The sequence below is a fragment of the Podarcis tiliguerta genome (assembly GCF_965153285.1).
Source record: "Podarcis tiliguerta genome assembly, chromosome: 16".
Lineage (NCBI taxonomy): Eukaryota > Metazoa > Chordata > Lepidosauria > Squamata > Lacertidae > Podarcis > Podarcis tiliguerta.
The window spans coordinates 9,489,628-9,506,788 of record NC_139549.1 but is presented as its reverse complement, the minus strand read 5'-3'; the positions used below and the strand labels follow the sequence as shown (position 1 = coordinate 9,506,788).

Here is a 17,161-nt window from a genome sequence, read left to right as displayed (position 1 = left end):
GGTGTGCTTTTGAACTGCTCGGTTGGCAGGAGCTGGGACAGAGCAACGGGAACTCGCTCCATCGCAGGGAATCGAACCACCGACCTTCCGATCGGCAAGCCCAAGAAGCTCAGTGGTTTAGACCACAGCACCACCTGCTCCCCTTTACCTTCCCTTCACTTGCTCTTTCTATTGTTGGCCTGAGAACTGCAATGCAAAATTCAGAGAAGTGTGCATTTCAGTTCCCTTATTGTTTCAGGAGGTGTGAAGCAGCCATATGAGCTGAGTTGCATTTCTTCCCCGTCCCTAAGCCCCACTCGGCTCGCTTGACAGAGGAGGGGGTGAATCAGAGGACCTTTTCCCCAGGGCACCCTCAAAACTGGACCCAGCTCTGTTGAATAGCTTCTAGAGTGAATTTTGATCAAATAGGTTTGAAAAACAGACGTGAGCCCCATTTATGCCAGACATTAAAAGCAGTATCGTATCACTTTAAACAGATAGCATTCTGGGAGCTGTAGTTTGTAGCCCCTCACAGAGCTCCAGTTAAAACACTCTAGAAATTGTTAGCTCTGGGAGGGGAATAGCGGGGTCTCCTTGTAACTCTCAACAAACTACAACTCCCAGGATGCTTTGCGGGAAGCCGTATAGTATAGTATAGATGGGGCCTTTGGCTCCAGCACTTAGCACAGGGATGGTGGCCCCTTCAGATGTTGCTTTGAACGCTACTCTTTGGCACCATCGGACCCTGAAGAGCCCCTATCTCACGCCACCTTGCCTGCACCCCACTGTTCGAACACACAGCAGAACATAACCCAAAGAGGCAACTGAAAAACTAGTTTATTTCCAGGGTCTACTGTTCCCTAACATGATGGACGGAACGGTGCTTACAGCCAACTGCCGATCACATTGCCGGTGTGAGAGCAGCCCTTTGGTGGCCCAGCGGTAGTAGCGGCACCGACGCCATTTTGCCTCGGCCTGGCCCAAGCCTTAACCAAGCTAGGCTTCGGGCCTTGTCAGCTCTCCAGCGCTGGCCAGCGGTTGCCGGGGCAACGAGCATCAGGCCTAGCCAGGCTTCAGTGGCGGGAGTTGCGCTCGTCCTCTTCGTTTTCCAGCTCATAGGCCGGCCGGTAGCATTCCCGCCCTGCGGCGTTCGTATAGCGCAGGGCTGGATTCTTCTGTGTGTTACTCATGCTCCCAAGCGAAGTGTAGCTGTCAAAAGGGATCGGGGTGGGGGAGAGAGACAGGACGGATTTAAGCCACAGCAAGCAGGGGTACTTCATCTCCAATGAGCCTTAGAACATCTACCGTATTTTTCACTCTATAAGACGCACTTTCCCCCTCCTAAAAAGTAAGGGAAAATGTGTGTGCATCTTATGGAGTGAATGCAGGCGGGAGGCTCTGCTCAGCGCTCCCTTTAAAGAGCCGCGTGGAGCGTGTGTGCGGTTCTTGGGGGCTTTTCCCCAAGGAGGGGTAAGGGCAGCACACTCCGCATGCTCTTTAAAGGCAGCGCGGCTCTTGGGGGAGCCAGTGTGGTGTAGTGGTTAAGAGCGGTAGTCTAATAATCTGGGGAACCGGGTTCGCGTCTCCGCTCCTCCACATGCAGCTGCTGGGTGACCTTGGGCCAGTCACACTTCTCTGAAGTCTCTCAGCCCCACTCACCTCACAGAGTGTTTGTTGTGGGGGAGGAAGGGAAAGGAGAATGTTAGCCGCTTTGAGACTCCTTAAAGGGAGTGAAAGGCGGGATATCAAATCCAAACTCTTCTTCTTCTTCTTCTTCTTCTTCTTCTTCTTCTTCTTCTTCTTAGCTGCACGCAGCCTCTCCTGGGCTGCAATCCCGCTGGCTGTCCTGGCTTCTTGCTTGGCCGTGCGCAGGCTCTTCGGGCAGGGGGAGCCTTCATCCCCTGCCTGGGAGAGGCTGTGCGCGGCTATCCCATAAGCCAGGACAGCAAGCGGGATCATTGCACAGCGATCCCGCTTGCTATCCTGGCTTCTGGGATTCAGAATATTTTTCTCTTGTTTTCCTCTTCCAAAAACCAGGTGCGTCTTGTGGTCTGGTGTGTCTTATAGAGCGAAAAATATGGTAATTATTTACATTTATTATCTTGCAGAAAATGGTAACAAACCGCTCGATTGTAAAAAACAACAACCCATGAAGAGATTTATGAAAAGAATGAAACAATGAGGTAAGAAGAGTGGAAAGCAACTGTTTAAAACATTCGAAAGTTAATTGAAATCGACAATTTGCTATAAAAAACCCCAAAACCAGATTAAAACGCATGTCTACATGCCAGGATAGGCTTGCTTAGGCAAAAATGCGCTGGAAAAGAGTCCAGCAAAGGGGCCCGCCTGGCATCAACAGGCAGCGGGTTCCGAAGTGTAGGTGCCGCCACACTAAAAGATTGATTTCTTACAAATGCAGAACGAGGACTATGTGGCACCCCTAATGGTGCCAGTTCTGCAAATTGGAGCGGTTCGGGTGGGCATATATACAGGTAAGATGATTTCACCAGTAAATCGGTCCCAAGCTGTTAAGAGCTTTATGTGCTAATAGTAACACCTTGAATTTGTGGCAAGCAGGGAACCAGCAGAGGCGCTACGTGCTGAAAAGGTCCCGCTCCTGTCAGCAATTGTGCCGCAGCATTAATTAACCACTAACTGCAGTTTCTGGATTAAGCTGCATTTCTGGATCTATCACACCCAGACCCTGGCTCCCAAATCACCCAGCTGGGGTAGTAAAGGTAAAGGTACCCCTGCCCGTACGGGCCAGTCTTGACAGACTCTAGGGTAGTGCGCTCATCTCACTCTAGAGGCCGGGGGCCAGCGCTGTCCGCAGACACTTCCGGGTCACGTGGCCAGCGTGACAAACTGCATCTGGCGAGCCAGAGCCGCACACGGAAACGCCGTTTACCTTCCCGCCAGTAAGCAGTCCCTATTTATCTACTTGCACCCGGGAGTGCTTTCAAACTGCTAGGTTGGCAGGCGCTGGGACCGAACGACGGGAGCGCACCCCGCCGCGGGGATTCGAACCGCCGACCATGCGATCGGCAAGTCCTAGGCACTGAGGTTTTACCCACAGCGCCACCCGCGTCCCAATCCCAGCTGGGGTAGAGTCGATATATTGGTATTGCTGTATTATTGTTATTGTTATTATTAAATCTCCATCTGTTCTTACCCCTTATCATAAAGAATGCAGTACGGGATGTAGAGCATGCGAAGGAACTTCCATATATCCCGGTATGTCCAGTCCTGGGAAAAGGAGAGCAACGTAATCAGTAGGGCTGACGTTCCTTCAAACTCCTCTACTCTAGGAAGCTATCCAGCAAATGAAGGTAAGTCTAGACCTATATACCGTATTTTTCGCTCTATAAGACGCACCTTTTCCCTCCTAAAAAGTGGAAATGTCTGTGCCTCTTATGGAGCGAATGCAGGGGGGAGGCAGGCAGGAAAAGCCCCCATGAACTGCACACAAGCTCCATGCGGCTCTTGCGGGCTTTTCCCCAGGAGGGAGAAGGGACTGACGCGGCCAGTCAGTCCCTTCTCCCTCCTCGTAGAAAAGCCCGCAGGAGCTGCACATTCCTTAAAGGGTGCGCGGCTCCTGTGGGCTGTTGCGGGAGGTGGGGGTATTGCCATAGCTGGGCGCAGCCCCTCCAGCCGGGAGAGGCTGTGCGTGGCTATGGCTTCTTTAGCTGCGCGAAACCTCTCCAGCCGGGAGAGGCTGCGCGTGGCTATGGCAGAAGCCAAGACAGTGAGCAGGATGGATCCCGCTCGCTGTCTTGGCTTCTTTGCTCTTTGGGGCTGGGGGGGGGGGGATTTATTTTATTGATTTCCCCCTCTAAAAACTAGGTGCGCCTTATGGTCCAGTGCGCCTTATGGAGCGAAAAATACAGTACCTTCCTAGGCACAGAGGATCAGAGGAGGGCCAGAGGCAGTTAATGCGGTGTTTAAGAAAGGCAGGAAAAGGGTTTGTACTCAGAAGGAAAAGAGAAGTCTAACTCAGTTGATGTCTCCTCTAGTGAATAGAACGGATCAGATCGAGACCCCCCGCATCTGCGCAATACATTTAAAGTTGTATCCTATCACTTTAAAATGTCATGGCTTCCCCCAAAGACTCCTGGGTACTGTAGGTTGTTAAGGGTGCCATTAAAGGTAAAGGGACCCCTGAGCATCAGGTCCAGTCGTGACCGACTCTGGGGTTGCGGCGCTCATCTCGCTTTATTGGCCGAGGGAGCCGGCGTACAGCTTCCGAGTCATGTGGCCAACATGACTAAGCTGCTTTTGGCAAACCAGAGCAGAGCACAAAACGCCGTTTACCTTCCCGCCAGAGTGGTACCTATTTATTTACTTGCACTTTGATGTGCTTTCGAACTGCTAGGTGGGCAGGAGCAGGGACCGAGCAACGGGAGCTCATCCCGTTGCGGGGATTCGAACCGCCGACCTTCTGATCGTCAAATCCTAGGCTCTGTGGTTTAACCCACAGCGCCACCCGCATCCCTAAGGGTGCCATTAGGAGGCCCCTATTCACCTCACGATGGATTAATATCCTACAGCCTTTTAAATGTATTTATGGTATTGTTTCGTTTTTTCTGCTTTAACTATTTAGTTGTGCTTTTATATTGTATTTTTATCTTGTGAACCGCCCTGAAATATTTTGACAAAGGCTGGTGCATTAAACAAACAAACAAACAAACAAACAAACAAACCAGTTACAATTTCCAGAATGGGTTAACATTCAGACCCTCTTCCTAGGGAACCCTGGGAATTGTAGTTCCATGAGGGGAGTCTCAGCACCTTTAAGAAACTCCAGTTCCCAGGATTCTTTTGGGGAAGCCATGCCTTTCTCAGTGTATATTTTTATTTACTTTCAATAATACTATCTAGGAACAGAATAATAATAAAAAAAGTATTCAGCATGTTTTGTCATTTTTGAGTCAGAGGCAGTTATCGCAAAGGTTGGCAAATGCAATACGGCAAGTAACAACAGATCAAATAACTATTTATCCCCCACAAGACAACTGACCCCCACCCCCAATCCTTTTTTGTTAGCAATCCACACAAACTGCATTCTCCAGGATAACACTTTAGCAAACCTCTATTACACATGGGAGACAAGGGAGATAAATAAGGCCAGGAAAACGGTGTAGATGACAAGATACGAAAGGATAAAGGTTATCACCAGTAAGCTCAGTGAACAAGAGAGGAATACTAAAAAAGAAATACAGATGTTAAGCGTTTTCGATTTTTACATAGCACGAAGGAGGCGAATTGTCTTCCTTATTAGCGCAACTAATAAAAGAGCAGCAAGATGAAGTAAATTTTCTCTAGCCTGCTTTAAGTGCATAGCGCAGATGACACCTGAGAAGCAAGATCTGAAGCCAATGTTTTATAGGGGCTGGAGGGCCGGGATTGGTCCATGGGGGGGGGGGGAGTCAACTGACGGGATTCTCCTGCGATGCTGGTACAGCAGTGTAGGTGGCACCCTTGAAGCCCAGAGCCCAATCTGTGGCTGATACCAGGGTGCTTAGTGGCAGTCCGGGGGAGCCACGCCATGAGGCCACGCTTCCCCCCTTCCACACTCAGACCCTTAGCTGCAATCTCCACCTCCATCGTTCAGCCCAGACACTGAGGTCCAGCACCGAGGGCCTTCTGGTGGCTCCCTCCCTGCGAGAAGCAAGGTTACAGGGAACCAGGCAGAGGGCCTTCTCGGTAGTGGCACCGCCCTGTGGAACACCCTCCCATCAGATGTCAAAGGAATAAACAACTGTCTGACTTTTAGAAGACATCTGAAGGCAGCCCTGTTTAGGGACGTTTTTAATGTTCGATGTTTTATCGCTTTATTATTATTAGTATTACAGTCATACCTCAGGTTACAGCCGCTTCAGGTTGCGTTTTTTCAGGTTGCGGACGACCAAAACCTGGAAGTACTGGAATGGGTTACTTCCGGGTTTCGGTGGTTGCGCATGCGCAGAAGCGCAGAATCACAACCCGGGCGTGCGCAGATGTGGGTTGTGAATGTGCATCCCGCCCGGATCACGTTCGCGACCCGAGAGTCCACTGTATTAATAATAACAACAACAATATTTTGTTGGGAACCCCCAGAGTGGCTGGGGAAACCCAGTCAGATGGGCGGGGTATAAATAATAAATTTATTGTCATCATCATCTCTGCTTACTGGGCGAGATGCCTCTGAGGAAGCCCCACAGACCCACCTCCTTTGACATGCCACGGCGCCTTTGCTACATACCAGGAGAGGGTTGACCCGCATATATTGGGGCCAATCAGGGTCCGTCATACAGAAGGGTGTCAAGGTGCATGAGTAAGGGTCTGTGCGACGGGTGCCCATCAACACAGCCTCTATCTGCGGCTGTTGCACCTTCAGGTCGCCCAGCGCCTGTTTGATGTTCCCGTGGACATTACACATCTGAAGGTTGTACCTGCAGGAGGTGGAAGAGGGAGTCTTGCCTGATGCCAACATATTTTTTTTGGTGCCGGAAAAACAACACCTTTTCGTTCGCAACAGATTTAATAACAATGATGGTGATCCCTGAGGTGGATTTTAGATCTGGGTGGAAACCATAGCTGTCAACTTACAGATTTGAAAATAAGGGACCAGCAGCCACAAAAATAAGGGATCAACAGCCAAAATAAGGGATTTTCAGGGCACGGGTATGCTCATCTTCTGAGCCCCTCCGAGCCAAAGGCAGAAAGCCCAGCAGGCAGCCAAACGAAGCCTCAAGCGGTGGTTCCCACAGCGTAGCAACCCGGCAAAGGGGATGCAGCAAGGAAAACCACCGTCACCTCTCTGCTGGGAAGCGCTGAGCAAAGGCGAGTCCCCAGGCAACGCGGCCGATTTGATCAGTACAAGTGCCTTATTGGGTGAGCAATGCAGCCAAGCAACCCAGTTGGAACCTCCTTCCTCCCTGGCCGGCAGAGAGGGAGGGAGAGGAGCTGCTTCCTTTGAAACCCAGGAATTTTAAGGGACATCATCAATAAGGGACAGCAGCGGGACACGGCGCTGGGATAAGGGACTTTCCCGCCAAAGAAGGGACGATTGACAGCTATGGTGGAAACAGCAAGGAGTCCTGCCGGGATGTTGGGGCCTCAGCAAACCCCCCAGAATTCCAGCTTACAGTGCTGTTCCCATTTCCAAAAAGTCCTCTAGGCGGTTCTCAAAACAAACACAAAATACAGGAATACAACAAATGAAGGTGCCGATCATTTTGTTTGTTGCCTGTTAAGGGACTTCACACCAGCCCCCCAGAATGAAAGTACAAGTTTCGTACCGCTGGGCTGTGTCTTCGATGAACTCCTCCATCTCGGGAAACGGGGACACGATCCGGATGTAAAGAGCCTGCAGCTTCTCCGACCTCTCCGGACACCGCCTGGGTGGGAAAGAGAGAACACAGGGACCCTTCATTTCAGTGGGAACCGGTTAAGCTGCCTTAAAAGCTAAAGTGATCCCTGGCCATTAGGTCCAGTCGTGACCGACTCTGGGGTTGCAGCGCTCATCTCGCTTTATTGGCCGAGGGAGCCGGCTTACAGCTTCCGGGTCATGTGGCCAGCATGACTAAGCCGCTTCTGGCGAACCAGAGCAGTGCACGGAAACGCCTTTTACCTTCCCGCCGGAGTGGTACCTATTTATCTACTTGTGCTTTGACATGCTTTCAAACTGCTAGGTTGGCAGGAGCAGGGACTGAGCAACGGGAGCTCACCCCGTCGCGGGGATTCGAACCACCGACCTTCTGATCGGCAAGTCCTAGGCTCTGTGGTTTAACCCACAGCGCCACCCGCGTCCCACACTAAGCTGCCTTATACCAGGTTATTTGTCCATTTAGGCAAGAATTGCCTTCTCTGACTGGCAGTGCAGCTCTCCAGGGTTCTCAGGCAGAGAAGGGACTTCTTCCCTCTTAGCAGGTAACTGGTTTTATTTTTAACTGGCGACGCAGGGGCTGAACCTGAGCCTTCTGCATTCCAAGCAGGTGTTGCGCCAATGAGCTATGTCTGCCCTGCCACCCCCAAAGCACCCCATTCCTCATGGGGGCCAGCTTCTGGGAAGTCCACAGGCAAGGAAAGAAAAGGTGCTTTCCCCTTCCCCACTTGCAACTGGCACCCAGGGGTAGACTGCTTCGGAATAAGGAGGTTCTCTTTATGTATCCTTGTTCACAGCTGCTGCCTTTGCAGGCAGAAAAATTCGTGCTGGACAAGCCCTGATTCTGAGGTCCTCGAAATGCCACAAATGGGGAACCTGCCCCCTCCTGATTTGTATTTTTTGTATTTTATAGTTCTTCCAATAAAGAAATCTGAATTGGGGGAAAGAGAAAGGAAGAAGAAAAATGCAGATAAGCCAGCGATGAGGACTAGAAACTTGTGCTGCCTTGCTGAAAAATTCCACAAGCTGGGAAACGAATAAGCTGTGCGATTTGTTATGCCATCAGGGCTAGAAAAGGCTTTTAAAAAAAACAATCCTTGCCAGGTCCCAATCTAGGTAAAGGTAAAGGGACCCCTGACCATTAGGTCCAGTCGTGGCCAACTCTGGGGTAGCGGCGCTCATCTCGCTTTATCGGCCGAGGGAGCCGGCGTACAGCTTCCGGGTCATGTGGCCAGCAGGACTAAGCCGCTTCTGGCGAACCAGAGCAGTGCACGGAAATGCCGTTTACCTTCCCGCCGGAGCGGTACCTATTTATCTACTTGCACTTTGACGTGCTTTCGAACTGCTAGGTTGGCATGAGCAGGGACCGAGCAACAGGAGCTCACCCCGTCGTGGGGCTTCGAACCGCCGACCTTCTGATCGGTAAGTCCTAGGCTCTGTGGTTTAACCCACAGCGCCACCCGCGTCCCAATCTAGGGAAGCCCTAATGAGAAATACTGAAAGAAGAGGGTGCAAAGTACCTCTGTACAGCAGCATGGAAGAGGTGAAGTAAGGCTGTGCAGTCCTTTCCCCCATTGAATCCGACACAAAGCTTTGACAGGATGTACTTATCCAAAGCTTCTTCAATGGTCCGAATTGCTGCTGCCACCTTCTGGCCAAGAGGGGAACCTACAGGGAGGTAAAAGCAACTAGGATGAAACAGGGTCTTTGAAAAACAATGGTAATAAAAATTAAAAACATTATTACTTTTATTTGCCAGCTTTTCCTCCAAGGTTCATATTTTATACAGTGGTACCTGGGTTACATACGCTTCAGGTTACAGACGCTTCAGGTTACAGACTCCGCTAACCCAGAAATAGTGCCTCAGGTTAAGAACTTTGCTTCAGGATGAGAACAGAAATTGTGGTCCAGCAGCGCGGCAGCAGCAAGAGGCCCCATTAGCTAAAGTGGTGCTTCAGGTTAAGAACAGTTTCAGGTTAAGAACGGACCTCCAGAACGAATTAAGTACTTAACCCGAGGTACCACTGTACTCACAACAACCTTATAAGGTAGTTTAAGTTGACAAGACTTGACCATTGGTGAACTTTGACATCATCATCATCATTATTATTATTAAGTTTCTATACTGCCCTTCAACAGAAGATCACAGGGCACTTTACAATATAAAAACACAAAAATACTTACCATAATAACAAACAGAAACAATACCCTGCCCCACTTTAAAAGGCCGTGGGTTGTTTAATGAGCCAAAGGCCTGGGGGAAGAGGAATGTTTTTGCTTGGTGCCTAGAATCACAGAACTGCAGAGTTTGAAGGAATCACGAGAGTTATCGAGTCCAAACCCCTGCAATGCAGGGACCTTTTGCCCAGTGTGAACCTCGAACCCACGACCTTGAGATTAAGAGTCTCATGTTCTATCAGCCAATTAATACGACGCACAAACCAGTAACAATTAATAGCTGCAGAAAAAAGAACGAACTTCTTATTAAGAAACCCGAAAACGGGAGGGTAGGAGGTCAAGGGAGGTGTAGGGAAAAGGTTTAAATATTTAAAAATATAATGTTTTAAGGAAAAGGACAAAAACGGTAATGAATGTCATTCCTGTGTTATGTACGGATATTGCTTATTAATCTGTTGATTTGTTTTGTTGTTGTTTTTCTTCTTTTTGATCTTTTTCTTTTTTTTCTTTCTCAAGAGAAACTCAATAAAAAGAATTTTTTTAAAAAAGCCAATTAATGAAGGTGGCAGGCGAGCCTCTCTGGAGAGAGCATTCCACAAGTGGGGAGCCACAGCAGAAAAGGCCCTGTTCTCATGTTGCACCATGGAGGAGTCACATGAAGAAGGGCCTCAAAGGATGAATGTGGAGTCCTGGAGTGTTTATATGGAGAGAGCTGCTCCTTGTGGTCCTGAGCCATTCAAGGCTTTCTAGGTTAAAACCAGCACTTTGAATTGGGCCTGGAAACTAACTGGCAGCCAGTGCAGTCGAGCCAAGATTGAGGTTAAATGCTCAAACCATCTTGCCCTAGCAAGCGACCCGGCCACCGAATTCTGCACTAGCTGAAGTTTCCAAACCGTCTTCAGAGGCAGCCCTACGTATAATGCATTGCAGTAATCTAACCTAGAGGTTACCAGAATGTAGGCCACAGAAGTTAGACTATATCTCTGTCCCGACAGGGGAGCAGCCGGGTCAGTAGCCGAAACAGATTCTAGGCAACACCCCTGACCACTAGCCATGCTGGCTGGGGGCTGATGGGAGCTGGAGTCTGAGAACATCGCTGAACTACAAATCCCATCATCCCTGACCACAGGCCATGTGGGACTGATGGGAGTTGGAGTCCAACAACATCTACAGGGGTCCACAGGTCCCCCCCACCCCTGCTCTGCCTACTACACCACGCTGCCTCTCCTTTCAGCCCCTGCATAGTCCTGCATTCTTAACCTCATGGTCCTCTATCCCCACAGATCCAGCCGTACGCCAGGCATTACAGTGGTACCCCTGGTTGCGAATGGGATCCATTCCAGAGCCCCATTCGCAACATGAGCAGAATGCAACCCACATCTGTGCGTGCGCGGGTCGCAATTTGCCACTTCTGCGCATGTTGTGTGATGTCATTTTGAGTGTCTGCGCATGCGCGAGGAGCGAAACCCGGAAGTGACCCTTTCCGGTAGTAACCCTTACCGGATTCTGCTAAGGCATACACGTCCTGGGCTGCCTGTGAGACGGGATCGGCCACTAGGGGCACCACGATCCCCGGCGGCAGGTGCTTCATCAGAAAGGCCACCGCTTCCTCCAGGTCCTCTTCCGAATCGGAGTCCAGGGTGAGCTTGACCCGGAAGTAGTTGCTGGCCCAATCCGGGTAGGAGCCCAGACTCGTGCGACGTCTGAAGTTGGCATTGGCCCGGTCAAGTATGGGCGCGATGAGGGTCTCTTCAGAGTTGACAAATATCTCCTGCGAGCAGAACTGGGTCTTCTCGTTGCGGAAGAGGTGGCCGAGACCATCCAGCGCTCGCCTCATCAGCGACGGGATGCCCGGGAAAACGTAGACGTTCCGGACGCTGATGAGCGGGTAGGGGAAGCGGCGGCCCGTCTTCTCGTCCTCGCCGTAGTTGAGCAGCGACGACGCGGGGACCCGGGCCAGCTTCATCTCGGGGCAGTCGGCCCCCGTCTTGCCAAAAAACTTCTTCACCAGCTCCACCATCTCTGGGTGGGCAACGACCTTCTCTCCGAAAGCCTGGGCGACTGCCTCAAAAGTCACGTCGTCGTGCGTGGGGCCAATCCCGCCCGAGGTCAGGACGTAGGTGAACTTGCTGGAGAACGACGAGACTTCGTTGGCGATGGCAGCCACGTCGTCAGGAACCACGGAGATCTTGGCCACCGTCACACCCAGTGAGCGAAGCCTCTTGCACATAAAGAAGGAATTCGTGTCTTGGGTGTAGCCCTGCCGAAACAAGAGAGCTGTCAGTGCAAAGAGGTCTGCGACAAATATTGCCAAATCCTGCATCCTATTACATAGGTAAAGGGACCCTGGACCACAGCTTGTGCGCATGTGCACGGGCCTCTTCCGACCTGGATGTGCACTGGAAATAACGCTTGCGCATAAGCTATTTCCGGTGCTCCTCGGACCCGGAAGTGGGCAGCTGTGCAGCACAGTGCTGGTAAAAGTGGGTGGCAGGGGTCGCTGCGGGCCGGATAAACGAGTCCCTCGGGCCTTATCCAGCCCACAGGCCTTAGTTTGGGGCACAGCTGTCAAGCGTCCCTTATTTGGTGGGACAGTCCCTTATCCCAGCGCCATGTCCTACTGCTGTCCCTTATTGATGATGTCCCTTAAATAAGCTACTGAAGGTAATGGGGCCCTTTCTATGTCCAGCTGTCCTTTGTCAACAACAAATTGTTGTTGTTTTTTTGTGTTGAATATATGCTATATGGTAATTTATGGACCTAATAGGTATCTAAAGCCATTTGCATGCCACAAAATATGCATTCTATCAAAGTAATTGTCGATCCCTTATTTTGGCTGCTGATCCCTTATTTTCGAGGCTGCTGGCCCCTTATTTTCAAATCTGTAAGTTGACAGCTATGGTTTGGGGACCCCTGATATAGACTAAATTGCATTGGCTCTCGCAGGAAGAAGGATGGGAACAAACCTAGAATCTAGGCTCCGCCTATTACTGCCTCTGACTCTGCCTACTGTTGCCCTCTCTGCCTCCAGCCTCACCAGCCCGCAACAGGCATCACCAGCCGCCACTGCGTCTAAGACAAGGGCCATTGCCACACCTCACGCACACAGCTCACGCACCTTTAGAATCTCGTCCCCGATAACTATGATCCCAGCTGTCACGGTGCCATCCGAGGTCCCTTCACTGGTTCCGGGAGCGGCGGCGCTGCTCTGTGCTGCCATGGCTCGGAGATACCCGCTCTGCCGTCCTGTGTGCAGAATGCCCTGGCAGAGCCGGAGGTTCCAGCGCATCACTGCCAGCGCTCAGCAGGGCGTAGGGTGGCCCACATGGCAAAGCAGCAAGGAGGCTGGCCCGAACTAAAACTTGGGAACAAGCAAGATGATCACAAAGTAGGATTCCCTGTTTACCTCTCCCTGCGATGGACCACTCCTTGTAAGGCCTTGTACGTTTAAAGCCACCCAGATGCAGGAGAGGAGACTTGGGCCAGCTCGCTTGGTCACCTGCATGGGGTACCTTCTCGCCGACGGCGACCAAGCTACGGCTGAATGCAAAGCTGCCACCAGATTCCATGAAACAGCACTGAGTTAGAATTAATAAACAGTGAGAATGAGCACTGAAATGTCCACAGGGCAGGAGCAAGGGTTATGGCTGTGTACACATGAAGGCACATTCAAAGCACATAAAAAAGGTAAAGGTCCCCCTGCCCGTACGGGCCAGTCTTGACAGACTCTAGGGTTGTGCGCCCATGTCACTCAAGAGGCCGGGGGCCAGCGCTGTCCGCAGACACTTCCGGGTCACGTGGCCAGCGTGACATCGCTGCTCTGGCGAGCCAGAGCCGCACACGGAAACACCGTTTACCTTCCCGCCAGTAAGCGGTCCCTATTTATCTACTTGCACCCAGGAGTGCTTTCGAACTGCTAGGTTGGCAGGCGCTGGGACCGAACAACGGGAGCGCACCCCGCCGCGGGGATTCGAACCGCCAACCTTTCGATTGGCAAGCCCTAGGCTTTTACCCACAGCGCCACCCGCGTCCCCACAAAAATTATTTAAGGGACATTCTGTCCCTTAAATAATTCTGGATACTGTAGTTTTCTTCCCCTGCCCCAGCAACCCTTAACAAACTACAGTGCACAGAATTCTTTGCAGGGTGTGTGTGTGTGCTCTGAATGTGCTTTAAAAGTAAAGTCGTCTGGCGTAGGGGTCCCCAACCTTTTCTTTTTGGGGGAGTTCCACAGGCACATTTGGAAACCTGAAAGACTGCAGCAGGCCCCGCAAAATACCCATTTCACAGAAGAGACACTGACGATGCTCAGAAAGGTCCTCTCCAAAACAGGCAAAACCTCCTCCGTGCCTCCAAACAAACAAGGTAAAGGTAAAGGGACCCCTGACCATTAGGTCCAGTCGTGGCCAATTCTGGGGTTGCGGCGCTCATCTCGCTTTACTGGCCGAGGGAGCCGGCGTACAGCTTCCGGGTCATGTGGCCAGCATGACTAAGCCACTTCTGGCGAACCAGAGCAGCGCACGGAATAATAATAATAATAATTTATTATTTGTACCCCGCCCATCTGGCTGGGTTTCCCCAGCTACTCTGGGCGGCTTCCACAGAGACCAAAAATACACTAAAATATCACACATTAAAAACCTCCCTGAACAGGGCTGCCTTAAGATGTCTTCTGTATGTCAGGTAGTTGTTTATCTCTTTGACATCTGATGGGAGGGCGTTCCACAGGGCGGGCGCCACTACCGAGAAGGCCCTCTGCCTGGTTCCCTGTAGCTTTGCTTCTCACAGCGAGGGAACCGCCAGAAGGCCCTCGGCGCTGGACCTCAGTGTCCGGGCTGAACAATGGGGGTGAAGACGCTCCTTCAGGTATACTGGGCTGAGGCCGCTTAGGGCTTTAAATGTCAACACCAACACTTTGAATCGTGCTTGGAAATGTACTGGGAGCCAATGTAGGAAATGCCGTTTACCTTCCTGCCGGAGTGGTACCTATTTCTCTACTTGCACTTTGACGTGCTTTCAAACTGCTAGGTTGGCAGGAGCAGGGACTGAGCAACGGGAGCTCACCCCTTCATGGTGACTTGAACCGCCGACCTTCTGATTGGCAAGTCCTAGGCTCTGTGGTTTAACCCACAGCGCCACCCATGTCCCTCTTGACACATGCATGAAAGGCCGGTAACATCCCTTCCCAAAATGAAGGAAGCTCTCCCCCGTGGTGCTGGCTGCAGCCGATAGGAGTGCGGTCCTAAACACCTGGAAGCTTCCAGGTTGGTGAAGTCAGAGCTACACTTGCCCTTCCCTCTCAAGGAATTCAGGAATCCAAGATCTCCAGCCAAGCTACATAGCAGAAGCAGCTGCTCCTTCCTCCCTGCTTTGGGCCTAGAATCCAGGGGTCTCAAGGATGGGTGCCAACCGGTCAGAAAATAAAGGAAGGAAAGCACCCTAGCTTCAATCTCTTGAGCAAAATTAGTGAAGTTTTGATGCACATATTATTATTATTACTATTATCAAATTTACTAGTCGCTTGGTCGTACAAGGTCTCCAAGCGACTTGCATTTTTAAAAATAAGCAAAAATGCATCGAGCCATTAAAAAATTGCACAAAACATTAACATCCTCATAAAACACCTACACGCACACACAAACGAAACACCCCAGCTCCCCCTATTGACTGCAATATGTTAAAATCAATATATATGTGTGTAAATAAATTAAAACAAGTATTACATTATCTACAATGGTACTTCCCAAACTTACAATAATTGGATTTGAAAATTTAGTCTTACTGGCCTGCCCCTTCTTGGAAGATAATTTGGGGGGAGTTTTAATAATACTATTTTATCTATTATATATAGATATGTGTGTATATATATATATATATGTCATATACCATTTGAAACCCTTTCCTGTACCCCCTGGGGTATGCGTTCTACAACTTTAGGAAACACTGGTCTACAATATTCTTTGAGAAGGAAAGGCAAGATAGAAATAACAATGACCTGTGTTTATATGAGTAGCCACTGAGAAGATCCATAAAAAAGCAACAGTTCCAAAAAGAATTGTTGTGAAAATAAGAAATATTTGGAGGGTGTGTGTGCCAAATTTTATCCTGGCTCAGGGCACCAATCATACCAAACTCTGCCCCAGTATATATTGGTAGATCAATGAAAATAAGCATTGTGTTGTATAGAATATTGTATTATTATTATTAATTATTATTATTATTATTATTACCCACTCTGGGACTTCATTGTGAAAATCAGGTAAGAAATCTAAAATAATTAATAAAATTAATAAAACAACAATTAATAAAATTAATAAAATAATTATTAATAAAACAACATAATAAAATCAACAATAATAGGTGAAGATGTGGCTGTCACGGGAGATAAACTTTGCTGATCGCTGCAGATCCGGCTGCTCTTAAAAGGCACAGCTTCAGGGGCCAGTGCGGAAGTTGGCAGTCCATTCCAATGCTACATGATTTCTGCTCTAACCCCGTTTTGTGTCCCCTGGAAGGAAAGGCACTCTGCACGTGGCCAGAGTTACTCTCCTTCGCATCCTTCAGGACACAGAGGAGAAGGGGATGGCCCTTGAAAACACAGGCTGGGACGGAGCCTCGCGAAGCCCCCCCCCCCCCCAACTCATATTCACAGCAGCCTCCCCTCCCTCGCTCTTCCTACTCACCTCCCGTCTCAGATCAAAGCTCATCGAATCTCCCCGCCCGCCCCTTGTCCATTGGCCGCTCCGACGACGTCGCCCCGCCTCCTCCTCCTCCCATTGGACAGTAAGAAAAGGGGCGGGGGGAAGAACGGCCTATGGAAAGAAACCGATTGGCCAGAAGCTTCGTCTCGTAGCAAGCCTGATGCGCCTACTAGAAGGAAGATGGAGAATGAGCAAGAGACCCTTGGGGAGGGAGCGGAGGACTACGATTCCCATCGTGCTTTGCGGCATTCACCTTCGTTCGAGGTTGTCTTTGAAAGGCAAGGAGGGAGGTTGGGGCTCTAAGGGCGAGAGATAGCTAAAAGGAAGGAGATGAAAGGAAGGATGATAATGAAAATAATATTAATACACTACAGATCATCATCAGTCTAGGAAGGTGTATCAGCAGACAAGGTTGGCAGATGTATGGAAAATATTTGGGAGGGGGAGTCAGAAAAGGGGTAGGAGGGAGAGACTAAATATCTCAAAAATTGATCAGAAGGTCGGCGGTTCGAATCCCCACGATGGGGTGAGCTCCCGCTGCTCAGTCCCTGCTCCTGCCAACCTAGCAGTTCAAAAGCACGTCAAAGCACAAGTAGATAAATCGGTACCACTCTGGCGGGAAGGTAAACAGCATTTCCATGCGCCGCTCTGGTTCGCCAAAAGCTCCCTCGGCCAGTAAAGCGAGATGAGCGCCGGAACCCCAGAGTCGGCCACAACTGGACCCAATGGTCAGGGGTCCCTTTACCTTTACCTATGCTCAGTGGCTACAGAATTGTAGAGCTGGAAGGGACCACGAGGGTCATCTAGTCCAACCCCCTGCAATGCAGGAATTGTCTTTGCCTAACATGCGGCTCAAACCCACGATGCTGAGATTAATAGTCAAATGCTCTTACCGACCGAGCTGTCCAAAAATTTTGGTGGGGATTGAATGGAGTGA

General features: G+C 50.3%; 1 protein-coding gene across 1 annotated transcript; it reads right to left on the bottom strand.

Moving 5' to 3' along the window:
* Positions 1–799: 799 nt before the first annotated feature.
* FLAD1 (flavin adenine dinucleotide synthetase 1) lies at positions 800–16,256 on the bottom strand. The gene is made up of 8 exons (XM_083416647.1): positions 16,207–16,256; positions 12,642–12,884; positions 11,024–11,783; positions 8,866–9,013; positions 7,260–7,358; positions 6,221–6,410; positions 3,152–3,225; positions 800–1,188 (listed from the first exon to the last, which is right to left on the bottom strand). Exons 2-8 carry the CDS (start codon positions 12,810–12,812, stop codon positions 1,053–1,055), a joined length of 1,578 nt encoding a protein of 525 aa, XP_083272773.1. The 5' UTR covers positions 12,813–12,884; positions 16,207–16,256; the 3' UTR covers positions 800–1,052.
* Between the last annotated feature and the right edge of the window lie 905 nt (positions 16,257–17,161).

What these genes read in the sequence shown, in the direction of transcription:
- FLAD1 (XM_083416647.1), bottom strand. Translation starts at nt 12,812, where the DNA reads ATGCGCTGGAACCTCCGGCTCTGCCAGGGCATTCTGCACACAGGACGG. An exon ending in GTATGCCTTAGCAGAATCCG is followed by an intron (nt 9,014 to 11,023) that starts GTAAGGGTTACT and finishes ACCTCCCTGTAG; the next exon opens with GTTCCCCTCTTGGCCAGAAG. An exon ending in TGCATTCTTTATGATAAGGG is followed by an intron (nt 1,189 to 3,151) that starts GTAAGAACAGAT and finishes CCCTTTTGACAG; the next exon opens with CTACACTTCGCTTGGGAGCA.